At 41.3% G+C, this 17,543-nt stretch overlaps 1 protein-coding gene across 2 annotated transcripts in view; it reads right to left on the bottom strand.

The window, feature by feature from the left end:
* Nucleotides 1-17,543, bottom strand: part of LOC110533442 (double C2-like domain-containing protein beta) — a 181,804-nt gene that overhangs the window by 58,567 nt on the left and 105,694 nt on the right. For both annotated transcript variants that reach the window (XR_005053594.1, XM_036989831.1), the window contains exon 3: nt 1,862-1,936. Coding sequence is in view for 1 of the 2 variants with exons in the window: in XM_036989831.1 (XP_036845726.1) it covers nt 1,862-1,936 (75 nt within the window). In the remaining variant the exon portion in view is untranslated. The remainder of the gene's footprint in view (nt 1-1,861; nt 1,937-17,543) is intronic.

The following is a 17,543-nucleotide window of genomic DNA, read 5'->3' as shown; positions in this document are numbered from 1 at the left end:
GGCACTCTAATTTCTCTACCATAAGCCGCCTCCAACATCGTTTTAAAGAATTTGACAGTACGTGCAACTGGCCTCACAACCGCAGACCATGTGTAACCACGCCACCAAGGTCCTCCACATCTGCTTCTTCACCTGTGGGATCATCTGAGACCAGCCACCCGGACAAGTGATGAAATTGTGTGTTTGCACAACTGAAGAATCTCTCTGCAAACTTTCAGAAACCGTCTCAGGGAAGCTCATCTACGTGCTTGTCGTCCTCAGCAGGGTCTTGACCTGACTGCAGTATGGAGAAGTGTGCTCTTCACAGAGGAATCCCTGTTTCAACCGTACCGGGTAGATGGCACACAGCATGTATGGCGTCTCGTTGGCGACCAGTTTGCTGATGTCAACGTTGTGTACAGAGTGCCCATGGTGGCGGTGGGGTTATGGTATGGGCATGCATAAGCTACAGACAACGAACACAATTGCATTTTATGGATAGCAATTTGAATGCACAGAGATAACGTAACGAGATCCTGAGGCCCATTGTCGTGCCATTCATCCGCTGCCATCACCTCATGTTTCAGCATGATAATGTGCAGCTCCATGTCGCAAGGATCTGTACACAATTATTGGAAGCTGAAAATGTCCCAGTTCTTCCATGGCTTGCATACTCATCAGACATGCTCATTGGGATGCATTGGATCGACGTGTATGCCAGCGTGTTACAGTTCCCGCCATTATCCATCAACTTCGCAAAGCCATTGAAGAGGAGTGGGACAACATTGCACAACCCACAATCAACAGCCTGATCAACTCTATGCGAAGAAGATGGTGATCACACCAGATTCTGACTGGTTTCTGATCCACGCCCCTACTTTCTTTTGTTAAGGTATTTGTGACCAACAGATTAATATCTGTATTCCCAGTCATGTGAAATCCATAGATTAGGGCCTAATACAGTTACTGAAATTGACTGATTTCCTTATATGAACTGTAATTCAGTAAAATCTTTGACATTTTGCATGTTGCGTTTATATTTTTGCTCAATGTACATGAAGGCAGGGTAAAGTGACTAGCCATCAGGATAGATAATAATATGTGTAAAATAAAGAACAGAGTAGAAGCAGCAGAGTCACAGCAACAGATAAACCTTCACGTAAGCTACTGTATATTCCAAGCATTCATAACAGGGCATGATAGTGTCCGCTTTCATAACAGGGCATGACAGTGTCCATTCATTTACGATAATCAGACATGACACCATCTGATATGCAACACACAGGCCAATGACAACATTATGCATCAATGCATCACTGCATTTAGAGTATTGAAAGGACATTACACTCCAAAATCTTTGTCAAAGTTTGTCAGATGTTTTCAATAGTATCCTAATATCAAGATGAATCCATGTCCCACACCACCAGTTGTGTAGGCCTCAGCTATACACCTCAATTGAATGGAAAAGATAAGCACAATAAACCTGGACATTATATGGTTCTTATCTTTCTATTCTTTTTGGACAGTGGCATATCGCTGGAACTACAAAGCAGATGGGCTTGGAGCTGGACTTATCTCAACAGAAGAACAAATTTGAGGTCTGAAAACATCTCTGTTTTTGGAGTGTAACACACTTGGTGCTCTTGAGCCAAAAATGGTCCCCTAAATGGCAAAAATTATTGTCCAGAAATGACCTCATTGGAAAGAAAAGGGCACATCTCCTTGTTAGCCTATAAATGACAGATTGTATTGTATGAGGAAAGAAATATATTACTATTATCATAGTGCCTATGAACTGTTCAGACGACACACATAATTTGAGTTAGCAACTAAACTACTATAATGTACATTTTAATGTAAGTATAATAAGACAGCTACGTACCTTACTGGCCCCAGGCAGCAGGTGCAGTTTGACATATGGATCTGAGAGCCCGTTGTGGTCCATGGGTTTTAGCCCCTGTGGGAGAGACAGACAGAGAAGAGAGTGTCGTAAGACTTCACAAGGTAGTACCTGCCAGACATACAAGGCCACCTGACATCCAATTTAAGTCAAAAACGTTTGTTTCTGTCAAGTGCACAACCTCGTCAGAAGAACAAAAGCCATGTCACCTAAATAGAAACTCCAGACGTGAGACCTGTTCCACAGCTGGCAAAATAACTTTTCCACAAACTAAAAATTCCATCTCACTGCCTCAGTCGACTTCAGAATGTGTTGAGAGAAACTGAAATAACGAGTAAATATAACTCTTATGAAGGTTAGCTCTCTAACAAGAGAACTAAAACGGTTCATATGAAGTACTGGTTCAGCATATGTGTTAGTAAATCAGCTATACTGAACAAAAACATAAACGCAAAATGGAACAATTTCAAAGATTTTATTGAGTTACAGTTCATAAAAGTACATCAGTCAATTGAAATGAATTAATTAGGCCCTAATCTATCTATGGATCTATGGATTTCACATGACTGGGAATACAGATTTGTATTTGTTGGTCACAGAAAAGTAGGGGCGTGGATCAGAAAACCAGTCAGTATCTGGTGTGAACACCATTTGCCTCATGCAGCGTGACACATCTCCTTCACATAGAGTTGATCCGGCTGTTGACTGTGGCCTATGGAATGTTGCCCCACTCCTCTTCAATGGCTGTGCGAAGTTACTGGATACGGGCGGGCACTGGAACACGCTGTCCTACATGTTAATCCATAGCATCCCAAACATGCTCAATGGGTGACCTATCAGGACACCAACACAAAATGTGAAGAAATCCAAGGGGTCTAAATACTTTTGCAAGGCACTGTATATTTCCCCATATCAACCAAACACCATTGATGTGCAGCATCAGCTACTGCGGCAGTGAATGGAGTTGCCCAACCTTGTACTAGGCCATTGTCAGATGGACATGTATTAATATTTGAAGTTACAATAAACAGATTGTTGTAACTCTTAGTTGTTTGTGACTTGTTTGCAATTGCCGAGTGTCAGCTGAATCAAAGTTGTACTTTTTCTCTCTCTCCCCCTTAGTTAAGTTGAACTGTTTTCCTTTTGTGTGTGAGCTCGCACGTGTCTGTCTGTCTGCGTCAGTGCTATCCTATCTCCCAAACTTATTTGCTCAGCCATGTGTGGGATGAACATTCTTCACTGTGTGTGTGGTATTTCTCTCCCAACACAGAGCAACCCTTGGTAATGAATGTTTTTTTTGATCCCCATGAGTTTCGGGTGAACAAGTGCAAAGTTAATATTTCTATTTTCGTGAGGCGGCTACTCGTCTGCAAAACCTTTTATACATATTTGTGTGTGCCTAATCAAAAACTCATGTCACATTCCAATTCCACATCAAAACCAAACTATGAAAACTTTAAGAACAAAAAAGCTTGAAATATGATTGTAGGACTGAGTGGAGCAGGAGGGAATGAGTGTTTTTTCTCTGTTCCTACGTCGCTTCTTCTTAGCAATCATTTGTTGGAGGTCCATTACTGCCTCTACTCTCTACGCTCTGGGCCTTTCCTCCTTTCATTCGCAGCATCTCATCTCCTCTACAAAGCCCCAGGTTGAGTCAGATGTTTGTGTGGGACACAGATGGATGTTCTCTTTGATAGTCCAGCGGTGCCAGTGTCTCCCCATTGTGCGAGCTGCTTCAGAGACGCTCCACAGATGTGAATTGATAGGATCTGTCGTGGAATTGCGCCAGACAACAAAAAGGTTCCCAACAAATACTTGTGGGCCTCACTACTCCAAGTTATGTTATGTTATGTTCTACTGTAGATACCACTACCAGTCTCTGGGCTGAACCCAATAGGATTCAGACACTTTGGAATAAGCTGTCTACAAGTAACATGAAATATCAGCTTTGTATTTGACAGGCAGCTCAAGGCTGATGTATTGAGTACATGTAGTGTTTAGTGAGTGGATGCTTCCCTAGGTAAATTGTTTTGTTCATGGTTTAAACAGCTAACTGGCTGACATACAGTATGAGCCTAGGGGTGCTCCTTCACTCTGTTACATCGCTGAAGAGCAATAGATCAGTAGCTTTGACGCACTATGATATTGTGTTCTTGCGTTGTCACCAGAGTTGGGGTTAAGTTGGGGTTTCCCTCTCCCTGTAAATTTCATATAACTCAATTCAAACTCCAGTTCAGTCTTTGAATTCAGAGATAATTCAATTCCTCTCAATTCCAATGTTAGGTACATTCCCCAAATTCCAATTTGAATTCAATTCCTTCAGGCTTTCAGGATGATAATGTCACCGTTCAGACAGGCTAGCTATACAGGAAATATAAAAATACGAGTTGAAATGATTTAAAACAAATCCTGTACTCCATTTTTTATACTAATTGCCTTACTTCCATGAATTCAAGATTAAATATTTGTACAGTTACAATTCAATTTCAATTGAAATAGTCCAAACAGTCTAATCCCAATTCAATAACTTAAAGAATGTTGACATTTGAATTGAATTCAACATAAATTCTCCACTCCATGAGTGAATTTAATTGGAATTTCAAATTACATTGGAATTGACCAAAACCCTGACTGTTAGGCTGTATGGGTGGAAGCATTAAATACATGGTGAGGTAACACTCAACCAAAGCTCCCTGTGCAGCTACAACCTCCTCTACCCAGTTTTCTTCCTTACCGAAGACTAGCCCAGTCAACCGAAACAGAAGCAAGCGAGATCAGGCTAGTGACCGAGATCAGAATAGTTCCACCAGGCGAGAGGAGGACCAGACATGGGCACTGGTCTGAAATACCTGGACATCTGGTTAAGTGTTCTACAGGATACCAGGTATGATGGCCCAAATTGAGCCATGAATGTCTCATTTAGAAAATGGTTGAAGTCAAGCATGAGAGGCCATTGTCGAATGACCACCTACAACCAAAGCTGAAATGCTTTCATCATCTAACAATTTTTTGACATCTCTTTAAAGTGAAGACAGCGAATAGGCTATATCATACATATTTTCCCATTAAAACTTGAAACTATGGCACTAAAAAATGGCAGTTGATTGAAGGAACTGACATACAGTAGATACTATCTCCCTCCGTGGCGGTTACCACCCCACTGACCTTAACTCTAAACTGGGCAGAGATGAATTATGTGGGTTTGGTGTCGGATGAACACATGATCATCCGCATGATCGTGGCCCTGATTGCCTAAGCCACCAGTGAATAGCCAGTTGATCATAATTTTGGGGAAACGGGGGGAGATGATGGTTATGAAAGGCAGATGGGCACCATGCAACAGTGTATCCACACACCTCACACATAGTCATCAATTCCCCTTGATGCTGCCTTTGTGTGTTGTGCCTGTGTCTCCGCCTCCCTCCGGCCCCTTTCCCCACATGCCTGGAAATGTCTGAATTTGTTGAATCAAATCAAGTCCTCTTTATCTTTAATATTACCCTTCCTTGCTTCATCTCCTTACGCGAGGAGGTGTGTGTGGTTGGGCAATGCAGAATACATGTTTGTGAATGTAGAGATTAGTTTCAGTGAAATGCTGGAGGGAATTGGAGGGATGTAAGAAGTCTTGTAGATAACCTAAGCTTCATGGCCTTACATGGCTTGTGTGGAATTTCATTCTGTTAAAGGCCCAGTACCGTTAAAAAAAATATTTTACTCAGTTGTATCAATATTTCCACACCATGAGGTTGAAATAATAGAGTTAAATTGTGAAAATTATGATAATGCCTTTTAGTGTTGGAGCTGTTTGAAAAGAGTGGCTGAAATATAAGCCTGTTTTGGTGGGATGGAGTTTGGCCTGCCTGGTGACATCATCATCCGGTAAATTAGTTAATAGACCAATAAGAAAGACTTCCAAAGATAGTTTTCAGACTTCCCCTCCTCACTTAGACCACTTCCAGACAGTCCTAGCAAAATTCTTGCTTGAGAAATTACTCTATGCTAAGAAGCTATTTTTGTTTCGTTTTACTATTTTAATTAGAGAAAACAAATCACAGTAAGGTAAGTAATTGTTACCTCAAAATGATTTGATATTGAGATAACAATGGCTGCATTGGATCTTTAAGCTTTAATTACAGTGCCTTGCGAAAGTATTCGGCCCCCTTGAACTTTGCAACCTTTTGCCACATTTCAGGCTTCAAACATAAAGATATAAAACTGTATTTTTTTGTGAAGAATCAACAACAAGTGGGACACAATCATGAAGTGGAACGACATTTATTCGATATTTCAAACTTTTTTAACAAATCAAAAACTGAATAATTGGGCGTGCAAAATTATTCAGCCCCCTTAAGTTAATACTTTGTAGCGCCACCTTTTGCTGCGATTACAGCTGTAAGTCGCTTGGGGTATGTCTCTATCAGTTTTGCACATCGAGAGACTTTTTTCCCATTCCTCCTTGCAAAACAGCTTGAGCTCAGTGAGGTTGGATGGAGAGCATTTGTGAACAGCACTTTTCAGTTCTTTCCACAGATTCTCGATTGGATTCAGGTCTGGACTTTGACTTGGCCATTCTAACACCTGGATATGTTTATCATTGAACCATCTACCATTGTAGATTTTGCTTTATGTTTTGGATCATTGTCTTGTTGGAAGACAAATCTCCGTCCCAGTCTCAGGTCTTTTGCAGACTCCATCAGGTTTTCTTCCAGAATGGTCCTGTATTTGGCTCCATCCATCTTCCCATCAATTTTAACCATCTTCCCTGTCCCTGCTGAAGAAAAGCAGGCCCAAACCATGATGCTGCCACCACCATGTTTGACAGTGGGGATGGTGTGTTCAGCTGTGTTGCTTTTACGCCAAACATAACGTTTTGCATTGTTGCCAAAAAGTTCAATTTTGGTTTCATCTGACCAGAGCACCTTCTTCCACATGTTTGGTGTGTCTCCCAGGTGGCTTGTGGCAAACTTTAAACAACACTTTTTATGGATATCTTTAAGAAATGGCTTTCTTCTTGCCACTCTTCCATAAAGGCCAGATTTGTGCAATATACGACTGATTGTTGTCCTATGGACAGAGTCTCCCACCTCAGCTGTAGATCTCTGCAGTTCATCCAGAGTGATCATGGGCATCTTGGCTGCATCTCTGATCAGTCTTCTCCTTGTATGAGCTGAAAGTTTAGAGGGACGGCCAGGTCTTGGTAGATTTGCAGTGGTCTGATACTCCTTCCATTTCAATATTATCGCTTGCACAGTGCTCCTTGGGATGTTTCAAGCTTGGGAAATATTTTTGTATCCAAATCCGGCTTTAAACTTCTTCACAACAGTATCTCGGACCTGCCTGGTGTGTTCCTTGTTCTTCATGATGCTCTCTGCGCTTTTAACGGACCCTTGAGACTATCACAGTGCAGGTGCATTTATACGGAGACTTGATTACACACAGGTGGATTGTATTTATCCTCATTAGTCATTTAGGTCAACATTGGATCATTCAGAGATCCTCACTGAACTTCTGGAGAGAGTTTGCTGCACTGAAAGTAAAGGGGCTGAATAATTTTGCACGCCCAATTTTTCAGTTTTTGATTTGTTAAAAAAGTTTGAAATATCCAATAAATGTCATTCCACTTCATGATTGTGTCCCACTTGTTGTTGATTCTTCACAAAAAAATACAGTTTTATATCTTTATGTTTGAAGCCTGAAATGTGGCAAAAGGTCTCAAAGTTCAAGGGGGCCGAATACTTTCGCAAGGCACTGTATATTCAAGTAAACAGGAGTTTGGCAAATTTCAAATGGTGTAGGATACACTCACTGTTTTTCTTACCTATTTATCAAAGAAGCCACAGGCAGCTGCTTGAAAGTATGCATACCTTTATCATGCAGGTTTGTGTGGGATGCACACAACTGCCCCCAAAAAATGCTTTTTGAAAAACACAAAGTCTAATTTATCTCAGATTTCAAAAAAACTAAAACTAACCCACTGTTTGCTTAAAACATAAATGTTCTTAATACATTCTGTCTAGCATCTGGGCTACATCTGGAGACCCTTTTCCCAGTTGCTGCATTTTGGCCTTATTCCCTGCCACATTTAACTGTCTCTGGCATATGTCTTTGTTAGCATATCTGACTGGCCTGTGTACCTGCAGAGGCATCAATCACTAACAGCAGTGATAATGGAATAGATGAGTTGGGGTGGAGATCCCAGAGTAACAGTCATGGTGGGGTTAAGAGACAATTTATGCTTAATCCGAAAATGTGGTCGTAGGTGCAGTATGGATAGTGTGACGCAATTGCAGAGCCTCCGGAGGAATGCAGAGGCCAAATTTTGTAACAATGCAAAGGGCTCCGTACAGCTCCGCATTGACATGATTTCTTGATGGTAGGTGGGGCGGGAGGTCCAGTATAAACACAAACTCACTTCCTTGATGCAGATGTCGGATTGACCATGCAGAGCCTTTAACTTATAAAGAAATCAAATCCGCTTTGTGTTTTTTTTCCTACGCCACGATACTAGCAAGTATCGTGATACTGGCCCAAATGTATAGTATACTGTAGGATGTACGCCCAATTTAGAAAGGCTCTATTTTCTCTCTTTCTTAAAACTGCATTGTTGGAAAAGGGCTTGTATGAATTTCACAGTATTTGGCGCATGTGACAAATATAATTTGATTTGAAAGGCTCCACTACTTTACCTGTTGATTCATAGACTTTCAGGTACTGCACATAAACTTACACCGATAAAATAAAAACATACACCGTACCCTCAGCCTGAATCTGGCACTGAATGGTGTGGCTGAACAAATTCAGGACAGTTGCTCTCGAATCTGCAGGAGCCACTCACATCCATACACCCTCCCCCCCTTAGATCAGGGATGGACAACTGGTGGTTCCTGCAGACCCGCGAGCAAATGCGGCACCTCATGATGAGTTCAGATATTTTAAGGCCCCTAACCCCTTCTAAGTTAGCCATCCCTGCCTTAGATTGTAAACTGTCATGGTCAAAACATACACTGAAGATTTAATGGTTGTAGAGGTCTGTCCGTGATAAAGAGATGCTCTGCTTTTTTGAAACCACAAAGCAAGTCCTGCGGGCTCTAGTTTCATCTTATCTTGATTATTGTCCAGTCATATGGTCAAGTGCTGCAAAGAAGGACCTAGTGGCTAACATCAATACAATGAATGCCAGTCTCTCTTGGCAAAGAGTTGAGGAAAGACTGATTTTCAATGTACCAAAACGCAAAACGACGACGGATTCAAAACTTTGAATTATTCCATTTAAATTATTACACAAAATTATTGCAAATAGAATGTTATATATATGGGGGATACAATTTTCCCAGCTCTGCAGATTTTGCTGCAAGGAGGCAGAGTCATTAGATCATTTATTTTGGTACTGTCCATATGTAGCTCGTTTTTGGTCACAGGTCCAGGAATGGCTGAAGAATTGCAATATTTACCTATAACTAACACTGCAGATAGCAATACTGGGTGATTTGAAAAGTCACAGTCAATCGATCAATAATATAATCATTATTTTTGTAAAAAAAATCATCTTTAATTTACAATCTGTTGAAACTATGAGAATAGAAAGGTTCAGTACTGTGAAGCATCACAACACAGTTGCGAAATATATGGCAAATAACACCATTCATTTTGGATTTCTAAGAGTTAGATGGGAGGGGTTGAATGGAGCTGAAGGGTTGGACGAATAACAACAAGATAACAAATGTAAAACATACGGGGTCTGTAAAATGTATATAGGCTCAGAACTTTTGTGAAATAGCAGATACAAATATAAATCAAACTGGACGGACATCAGAAATAGAGGAATGCCAACACTAAAAACAAACAAAATATAACTACTGTAAAATAGATTGTGTCTGCAAAATGTGTATAGTATGTATAAACAGAAGGTTTAAGGCCTAAGTGTTTTTGTTTATTAGTTTACTCCAATTGGGGGAGGGGTGGTAGGGTTTGCGGGGAATAATAAAGGTATATACTAAAAAAAAGTGTGTATGTGTATACAGTTGAAGTCGGAAGTTTACATACACTTAGGTTGGAGTCATTAAAACTTGTTTTTTCAACCACTCCACAAATTTCTTGTTAACAAACTATAGTTTTGGCAAGTCAGTTAGGACATCTACTTTGTGCATGACACAAGTAATTTTTCCAACAATAGTTTACAAACAGATTATTTCACTTATACTGTATCACAATTCCAGTGGGTCATAAGTTTACATACACTAAGTAAAGCTTCCCACCATTAGCTCTGACAAATTGAAAACTCTAGTCATTAGCGACGCCATTACCCGCAGTATTAGACTTAAAACGAATCATCCAGCGATCATACACTGTTTACCAGGGGGCAGGGCTACCGACATTAAGGCTAATCTGAAGATGGTGCTGGCTAAAGCTAAAACTGGCGAGTGTAGAGAGTATAGAGATATTGTTATCCACGTTGGCACCAACGATGTTAGGATGAAACAGTCAGAGATCACCAAGCACAACATAGCTTCAGCGTGTAAATCAGCTAGAAAGATGTGTCGGCATCGAGTAATTGTATCTCACAACTCAATCGCTGGTTGAGAACTGTTTTCTGCCCCTCCCAAAAGATAGAATTTGTAGATAATTGGCCCTCTTTCTGGGACTCACCCACAAACAGGACCAAGTCTGACCTGCTGAGGAGTGACGGACTCCATCCTAGCTGGAGGGGTGCTCTCATCTTGTCTACCAACATAGACAGGGCTCTAACTCCTCTAGCTCCACAATGAAATAAGGTGCAGGCCAGGCAGCAGACTGTTAGCCAGCCTGCCAGCATAGTGGAGTCTGCCACTAGCACAGTCCGTGTAGTCAGCTCAGCTATCCCCATTGAGACCGTGTCTGTGCCTCGACCTAGGTTGGGCAAAACTAAACATGGCGGTGTTCGCCTTAGCAATCTAACTAGGATAAAGACCTCCTCCATTCCTGTCATTATTGAAAGAGATCAAGATACCTCACATCTCGAAATAGGGATACTTAATACCCCTTGCTTCAAAGGCAATTATAGTCAATGAACTAATCACTGATCATAATCTTGATGTGATTGGCCTGACTGAAACATGGCTTAAGCCTGATGAATTTACTGTGTTAAATGAGGCCTCACTTTCTGGCCACACTAGTGACCATATCCCCCGTGCATCCCGCAAAGGCGGAGGTGTGGCTAACATTTACGATAGCAAATTTCAATTTACAAAAAAATATTATGTTTAAGTCTTTTGAGCTTCTAGTCATGAAATCTATGCAGCCTACTCAATCACTTTTTATAGCTACTGTTTACAGGCCTCCTGGGCCATATACAGCATTCCTCATTGAGTTCCCTGAATTCCTATCGGACCTTGTAGTCATATCAGATAATATTCTAATCTTTGGTGACTTTAATATTCACATGGAAAAGTCCACAGACCCACTCCAAAAGGCTTTCGGAGCCATCATCGACTCAGTGGGTTTTGTCCAACATGTCTCTGGACCTACTCATTGTCACAGTCATACTCTGGACCTAGTTTTGTCCCATTGAATAAATGTTGTGGATCTTAATGTTTTTCCTCATAATCCTGCACTATCGGACCACCATTTTATTACGTTTGCAATTGCAACAAATAATTTGCTCAGACCCCAACCAAGGAACATCAAAAGACGTGGTATAAATTCACAGACAACACAAAGATTCCTTGATGTCCTTCCAGACTCCCTCTGTCTACCCAAGGACACCAGAGGACAAAAATCAGTTAACCACCTAACTGAGGAACTCAATTTAATCTTGCACAATAACCTAGATGCAGTTGCACCCCTAAAAACTAAAAACATTTCTCATAAGAAACTAGCTCCCTGGAATAAAGAAAATACCTGAGCTCTGAAGCAAGCTTCCAGAAAATTGGAACGGAAATGGCGGCACACCAAACTGGAAGTCTTCCGACTAGCTTGGAAAGACAGTACCGTGCAGTATCGAAGAGCCCTTACTGCTGCTCGATCATCCTATTTTTCCAACTTAATTGAGGAAAATAAGAACAATCCGAAATTCCTTTTTGATACTGTCGCAAAGCTAACTAAAAAGCAGCATTCCCCAAGAGAGGATGGCTTTCACTTCAGCAGTAATAAATTCATGAACTTCTTTGAGGAAAAGATCATGATTATTAGAAAGCAAATGATGGACTCCTCTTTAAATCTGCGTATTCCTTCAAAGCTCAGTTGTCCTGAGTCTGCAAAACTCTGCCAGGACCTAGGATCAAGAGAGACACTCAAGTGTTTTAGTGCTATATCTCTTGACACAATGATGAAAATAATCATGGCCTCTAAACCTTCAAGCTGCACCCTATTCCAACTAAACTACTGAAAGAGCTGCTTCCTGTGCTTGGTCCTCCTATGTTGAACATAATAAACGGCTCTCTATCCACCGGATGTGTACCAAACTCACTAAAAGTGGCAGTAATAAAGCCTCTCTTGAAAAAGCCAAACCTTGACCCAGAAAATATAAAAAACTTTCGGCCTATATCGAATCTTCCATTCCTCTCAAATATTTTTGAAAAGGCTGTTGCGCAGCAACTCACTGCCTTCCTGAAGACAAACAATGTATACTAAATGCTTCAGTCTGGTTTTAGAGCCCATCATAGCACTGAGACTGCACGTGTGAAGGTGGTAAATTACCTTTTAATGGCGTCAGACCAAGGCTCTGCATCTGTACTTGTGCTCCTAGACCTTATTGCTGATTTTGATACCATCGATCACCACATTCTTTTGGAGAGATTGGAAACCCAAATTGGTCTACACGGACAAGATCTGGCCTGGTTTAGATCTTATCTGTCAGAAAGATATCAGTTTGTCTCTGTGAATGGTTTGTCCTCTGACAAATCAACTGTACATTTCGGTGTTCCTCAAGATTCCGTTTTAGGACCACTATTGTTTTCACTATATATTTTACCTCTTGGGGATGTCATTCGAAAACATAATGTTAACTTTCACTGCTATGCGGATGACACACAGCTGTACATTTCAATGAAACATGGTGAAGCCCCAAAATTGCCCTCGCTAGAAGCATGTGTTTCAGACATAAGGAAGTGGATGGCTGCAAACGTTCTACTTTTAAACTCGGACAAAACAGAGATGCTTGTTCTAGGTCCCAAGAAACAAAGAGATCTTCTGTTGAATCTGACAATTAACCTTAATGGTTGTACAGTCGTCTCAAATAAAACTGAAGGATATCGGCGTTACTCTGGACCCTGATCTCTCTTTTGAAGAACATATCAAGACTGTTTCAAGGACAGCTTTTTTCCATCTATGTAACATTGCAAAAATCTGAATCTTTCTGTCCAAAAATGATGCAGAAAAATTCATCCATGCTTTTGTCACTTCTAGGTTAGACTACTGCAATGCTCTACTTTCCGGCTACCCGGATAAAGCACTAAATAAACTTCAGTTAGTGCTAAATACGGCTGCTAGAATCCTGACTAGAACCAAAAAATTTGATCATATTACTCCAGTGCTAGCCTCCCTACACTGGCTTCCTGTCAAGGCAAGGGCTGATTTCAAGGTTTTACTGCTAACCTACAAAGCATTACATGGGCTTGGGCTATCTCTCTGATTTGGTCCTGCCGTACATACCTACATGTACGCTACGGTCACAAGACGCAGGCCTCCTAATTGTCCCTAGAATTTCTAAGCAAACCGCTGGAGGCAGGGCTTTCTCCTATAGAGCTCCATTTTTATGGAATGGTCTGCCTACCCATGTGAGAGACGCAGACTCTGTCTCAACCTTTAAGTCTTTACTGAAGACTCATCTCTTCAGTGGGTCATATGATTGAGTGTAGTCTGGCCCAGGAGTGTGAAGGTGAACCGAAAGGCTCTGGAGCCACGAACCGCCCTTGCTGTCTCTGCCTGGCCAGTTCCCCTCTTTCCACTGGGATTCTCTGCCTCTAACCCTATTACAGGGGCTGAGTCACTGGCTTACTGGGGCTCATACCATAACTAGGAGGGGTGCGTCACTTGAGTGGGTTGAGTCACTGATGTGATCTTCCTGTCTGGGTTGGCTCCCCCCCTTGGGTTGGTCCGTGGCGGAGATCTTTGTGGGCTATACTCGGCCTTGTCTCAGGATGGTAAGTTGGTGGTTGAAGATATCCCTCTAGTGGTGTGGGGGCTGTGCTTTGGCAAAGTGGGTGGGGTTATATCCTTCCTGTTTGGCCCTGTCCGGGGGTGTCATCGGATGGGGCCACAGTGTCTCCTGACCCCTCCTGTCTCAGCCTCTAGTATTTATGCTGCAGTAGTTTATGTGTTGGGGGGCTAGGGTCAGTCTGTTATATCTGGAGTACTTATCCTGTCCTATCCGGTGTCCTGTGTGAATTTAAGTATGCTCTCTCTAATTCTCTCTTTCTCTCTTTCTTTCTCTCTCTCTGAGGACCTGAGCCCTAGGACCATGCCTCAGGACTACCTGACATGATGACTCCTTGCTGTCCCCAGTCCACCTGGCCAGGCTGCTGCTCCAGTTTCAACTGTTCTGCCTGTGATTATTATTATTTGACCATGCTGGTCATTTATGAACATTTGAACATCTTGGCCATGTTCTGCTATAATCTCCACCCGGCACAGCCAGAAGAGTACTGGCCACTCCACATAGCCTGGTTCCTCTCTAGGTTTCTTCCGAGGGTTTCGCCTTTCAAGGGAGTTTTTCCTATCCACCGTGCTTCTACACCTGCATTGCTTGCTGTTTGGGGTTTTAGGCTGGGTTTCTGTACAGCACTTTGAGATATCAGCTGATGTACGAAGGGCTATATAAATAAATTTGATTGAATTTACCTGTGGATGTATTTCAAGGCCTACCTTCAAACTCAGTGCTTCATTGCTTGACATCATGGGAAAATCAAAAGAAATCAGCCAAGACATCAGAAAAAAATTATCTGAAAAAGAAAGTCTGAAAAAATTGTAGACCACACCTCCTCATCCTTGGGAGCAACTGAAGGTACCACTTTCATCTGTACAAACAATGGTACACAAGTGTAAACACCATGGGACCACACAGCCGTCATACTGCTCAGGAAGGAGATGCGTTCTGTCTCCTAGAGATGTAAGGGAATACCCCCCTGAAATGGACAAAAAGGAATGGCAAAATATTGGCATTGGACAAACCACATACACGATGTCCAATACCACCCAATGTGGCATTGATTCATGCAAAGTTGATGGCAAATGCCATATGGCAAGTGCCAGTTGTAACACTTCAAAAATCCAACAGGGGGCGAGTGCGCTCCACCGGGGTTTTTCATATTGGACATGCAACCCAAGTCAACATCCAAAAGCAAAATTTTGAAAAAATGATTTTTTTGTCAAAAACTTATCACCCCTTAAAAAAGTGCTTTCTGGACCGTTTTTCGAAATTATTTCGATTTTTGTGTCAATTACACATGTATAAGAACTGTATCAACATACTTTAGTCATATTTTACTATCCACATTTTATTTTTTACATTTTTTTTTATACTTGTGCATAAGGCATATGTTTTCTCCATTTGGAATATGATTTCATAGGAAGTCAAAAGTCAAAAGTAAAAAAATGTCAACATTTTGTAAAAAACTTCACACACCCTTAAAAAAGTGCTTTCTGGACCGTTTTTCAAAATTCTTTCGATTTTTGTGTCAATTACACACGTATAAGAACTGTATCAACATACTTTAGCCGTATTTTATTGTCATTATTTTTTTATTTTTTTTTTACTTGTGCATAAGGCATATGTTTTGTCCATTTGCAATATGATTTAATAGGAAGTCAAAAGTCGAAAATGTGAACTTTAAAAAAAAAACGTATCACCCTCGTAAAAAAAGTGCTTTCTGGACCGTTTTGTTGTTTCGATTTTAAGTCAATTAATCATGTGTAAGAACTGTATGAATATACTTTTGTAATATGTTATTATTATTATTATTATTATTTTTACTTGTGCATAAGGAATATGATTTGTCCATTTGCAATGTGATTTCATAGGAAGTCAAAAGTCAAAGTCAAAAGTCACTTTTTTGGGGGCCAAAATTGACTGAACTGATGAACTCGGGATGGCCGGGCAGTGATAGTTGTTCATTTCCATCACTCGTTGTGTTGATTTCATCATGTCCATTTGGTGATGTTTTTTGCACTATTGAATCATATTGCAAATGCACGTGCATTTGCAATATGTTTCAATGGGCATTTACCATCACGAATTTGGCATGCTCAAAAATCCTGCAGAAATGCAAAATTGACTGGCCTGATGAACACAGGATGGCCGGGCAGTGATTCTGGTTCATCTCAATCGCTCGTTAGGGTTGATTTCAGAATGTCACTTTGGTGATGTTTTTTCACTATAGAATCATATTGCAAATGCACGTGCATTGTTGTGCAACTGGTAACCCAAAAATAAAAATATGGTTGTAAATGCATTTACCGGGACTCCTATTGTCCATGCCCGCTATGGGAGTACCCTACTACGGCCCTCTATCAGTGGGGGCCGTCCTTAAGTGCTTTATGGACAGTTTAAAATATGACGATGGATGCAGATTGTGATTTTCCTCCGTGCAACTGGTGATCTGAAATGTGCATCTGGTAACCCAAAAATTAAAATAGTGTTTTAAATACATTTACCGGTACTCCTGTCATCCATGCCCGCCATGGGAGTACCCTACTACGGCCCTCTATCAGTGGGGGCCGTCCTGAGTGCTTTATGGACTGTTTAAAATATTCTGATGATGGATTTCATTATGTCCATTTGTTTATGTTTTCTTACTTTTTCAAAGTCACTGTGCATTTGCAATATGGTTCAATGGGCAGGTACCATCACGAATTTGTCATGCTATAAAAATCCTGCAGGAATGTGAAATTGACTGGCCCGATGAACTCGGGGTGGCTTTGCAGTGATTCTGGTTCATCTCAATCGCTCGTTAGGGTAGATTTCAGAATGTCACTTTGGTGATGGTACCTCACTGTTTAAACATATTGCAAAGGGACAAGAGTCAAGTGTACAAGAGTCCATCAGTCAATTAGATATCATTCTGACACCAAACTGATACAAACTGACACCAAACCCACTTTTTCCAACTCGTTTAGTAGCCAACTATTACATACTTCAGAGCTGGCCCAAAATTCACAACGCCTTCGGTTCAAACCATAAAAAAACATAAAACACGCTATGTTCTAGCTGCGGGTCCATTTCGTATGTTATGTGTTGTGCTAGCTGAGGCGACCCCGAATCCCAAGTTTCGGCTCGATAGGTCATTTGGTGTCCGAGAAAAACCCTAATTGGTGCTGAAAATCCACTTTTTTCCATGACTTGCTACGGGGTCCTTGAATGAGCTATCGGACAGAAACATTGGGGTCCGTCTCTATGGGCCGAGCCGGTTTCAATGCACCTGGTCTTGCGTCTCTGAGACTTTTCTAAATGTTGTAATTTTTGTAATGGTCAAAAGGAATTGAAGTCATTGCAAATGTACGAGGCTGTTTCTCGGTCCGAGAACCTTCTAGAGCCACCTAACTCACCACGCACTATCGACATGAGGTCTAGAACAGGATTCTAAAGTTTCGGAACTCTAGGTCTGACGGTTCTTTAAAAGTTCCAACAAGGTTAACTAATGCAGGCAGTGTATGTCTCTACTCACCCCAATGGGTCCCTCCTTCAAAGCTG

The sequence above is a fragment of the Oncorhynchus mykiss genome, chromosome 10 (assembly GCF_013265735.2).
Source record: "Oncorhynchus mykiss isolate Arlee chromosome 10, USDA_OmykA_1.1, whole genome shotgun sequence".
Taxonomy (NCBI): domain Eukaryota; kingdom Metazoa; phylum Chordata; class Actinopteri; order Salmoniformes; family Salmonidae; genus Oncorhynchus; species Oncorhynchus mykiss.
This window is presented reverse-complemented; position numbering and strand designations above follow the sequence as displayed.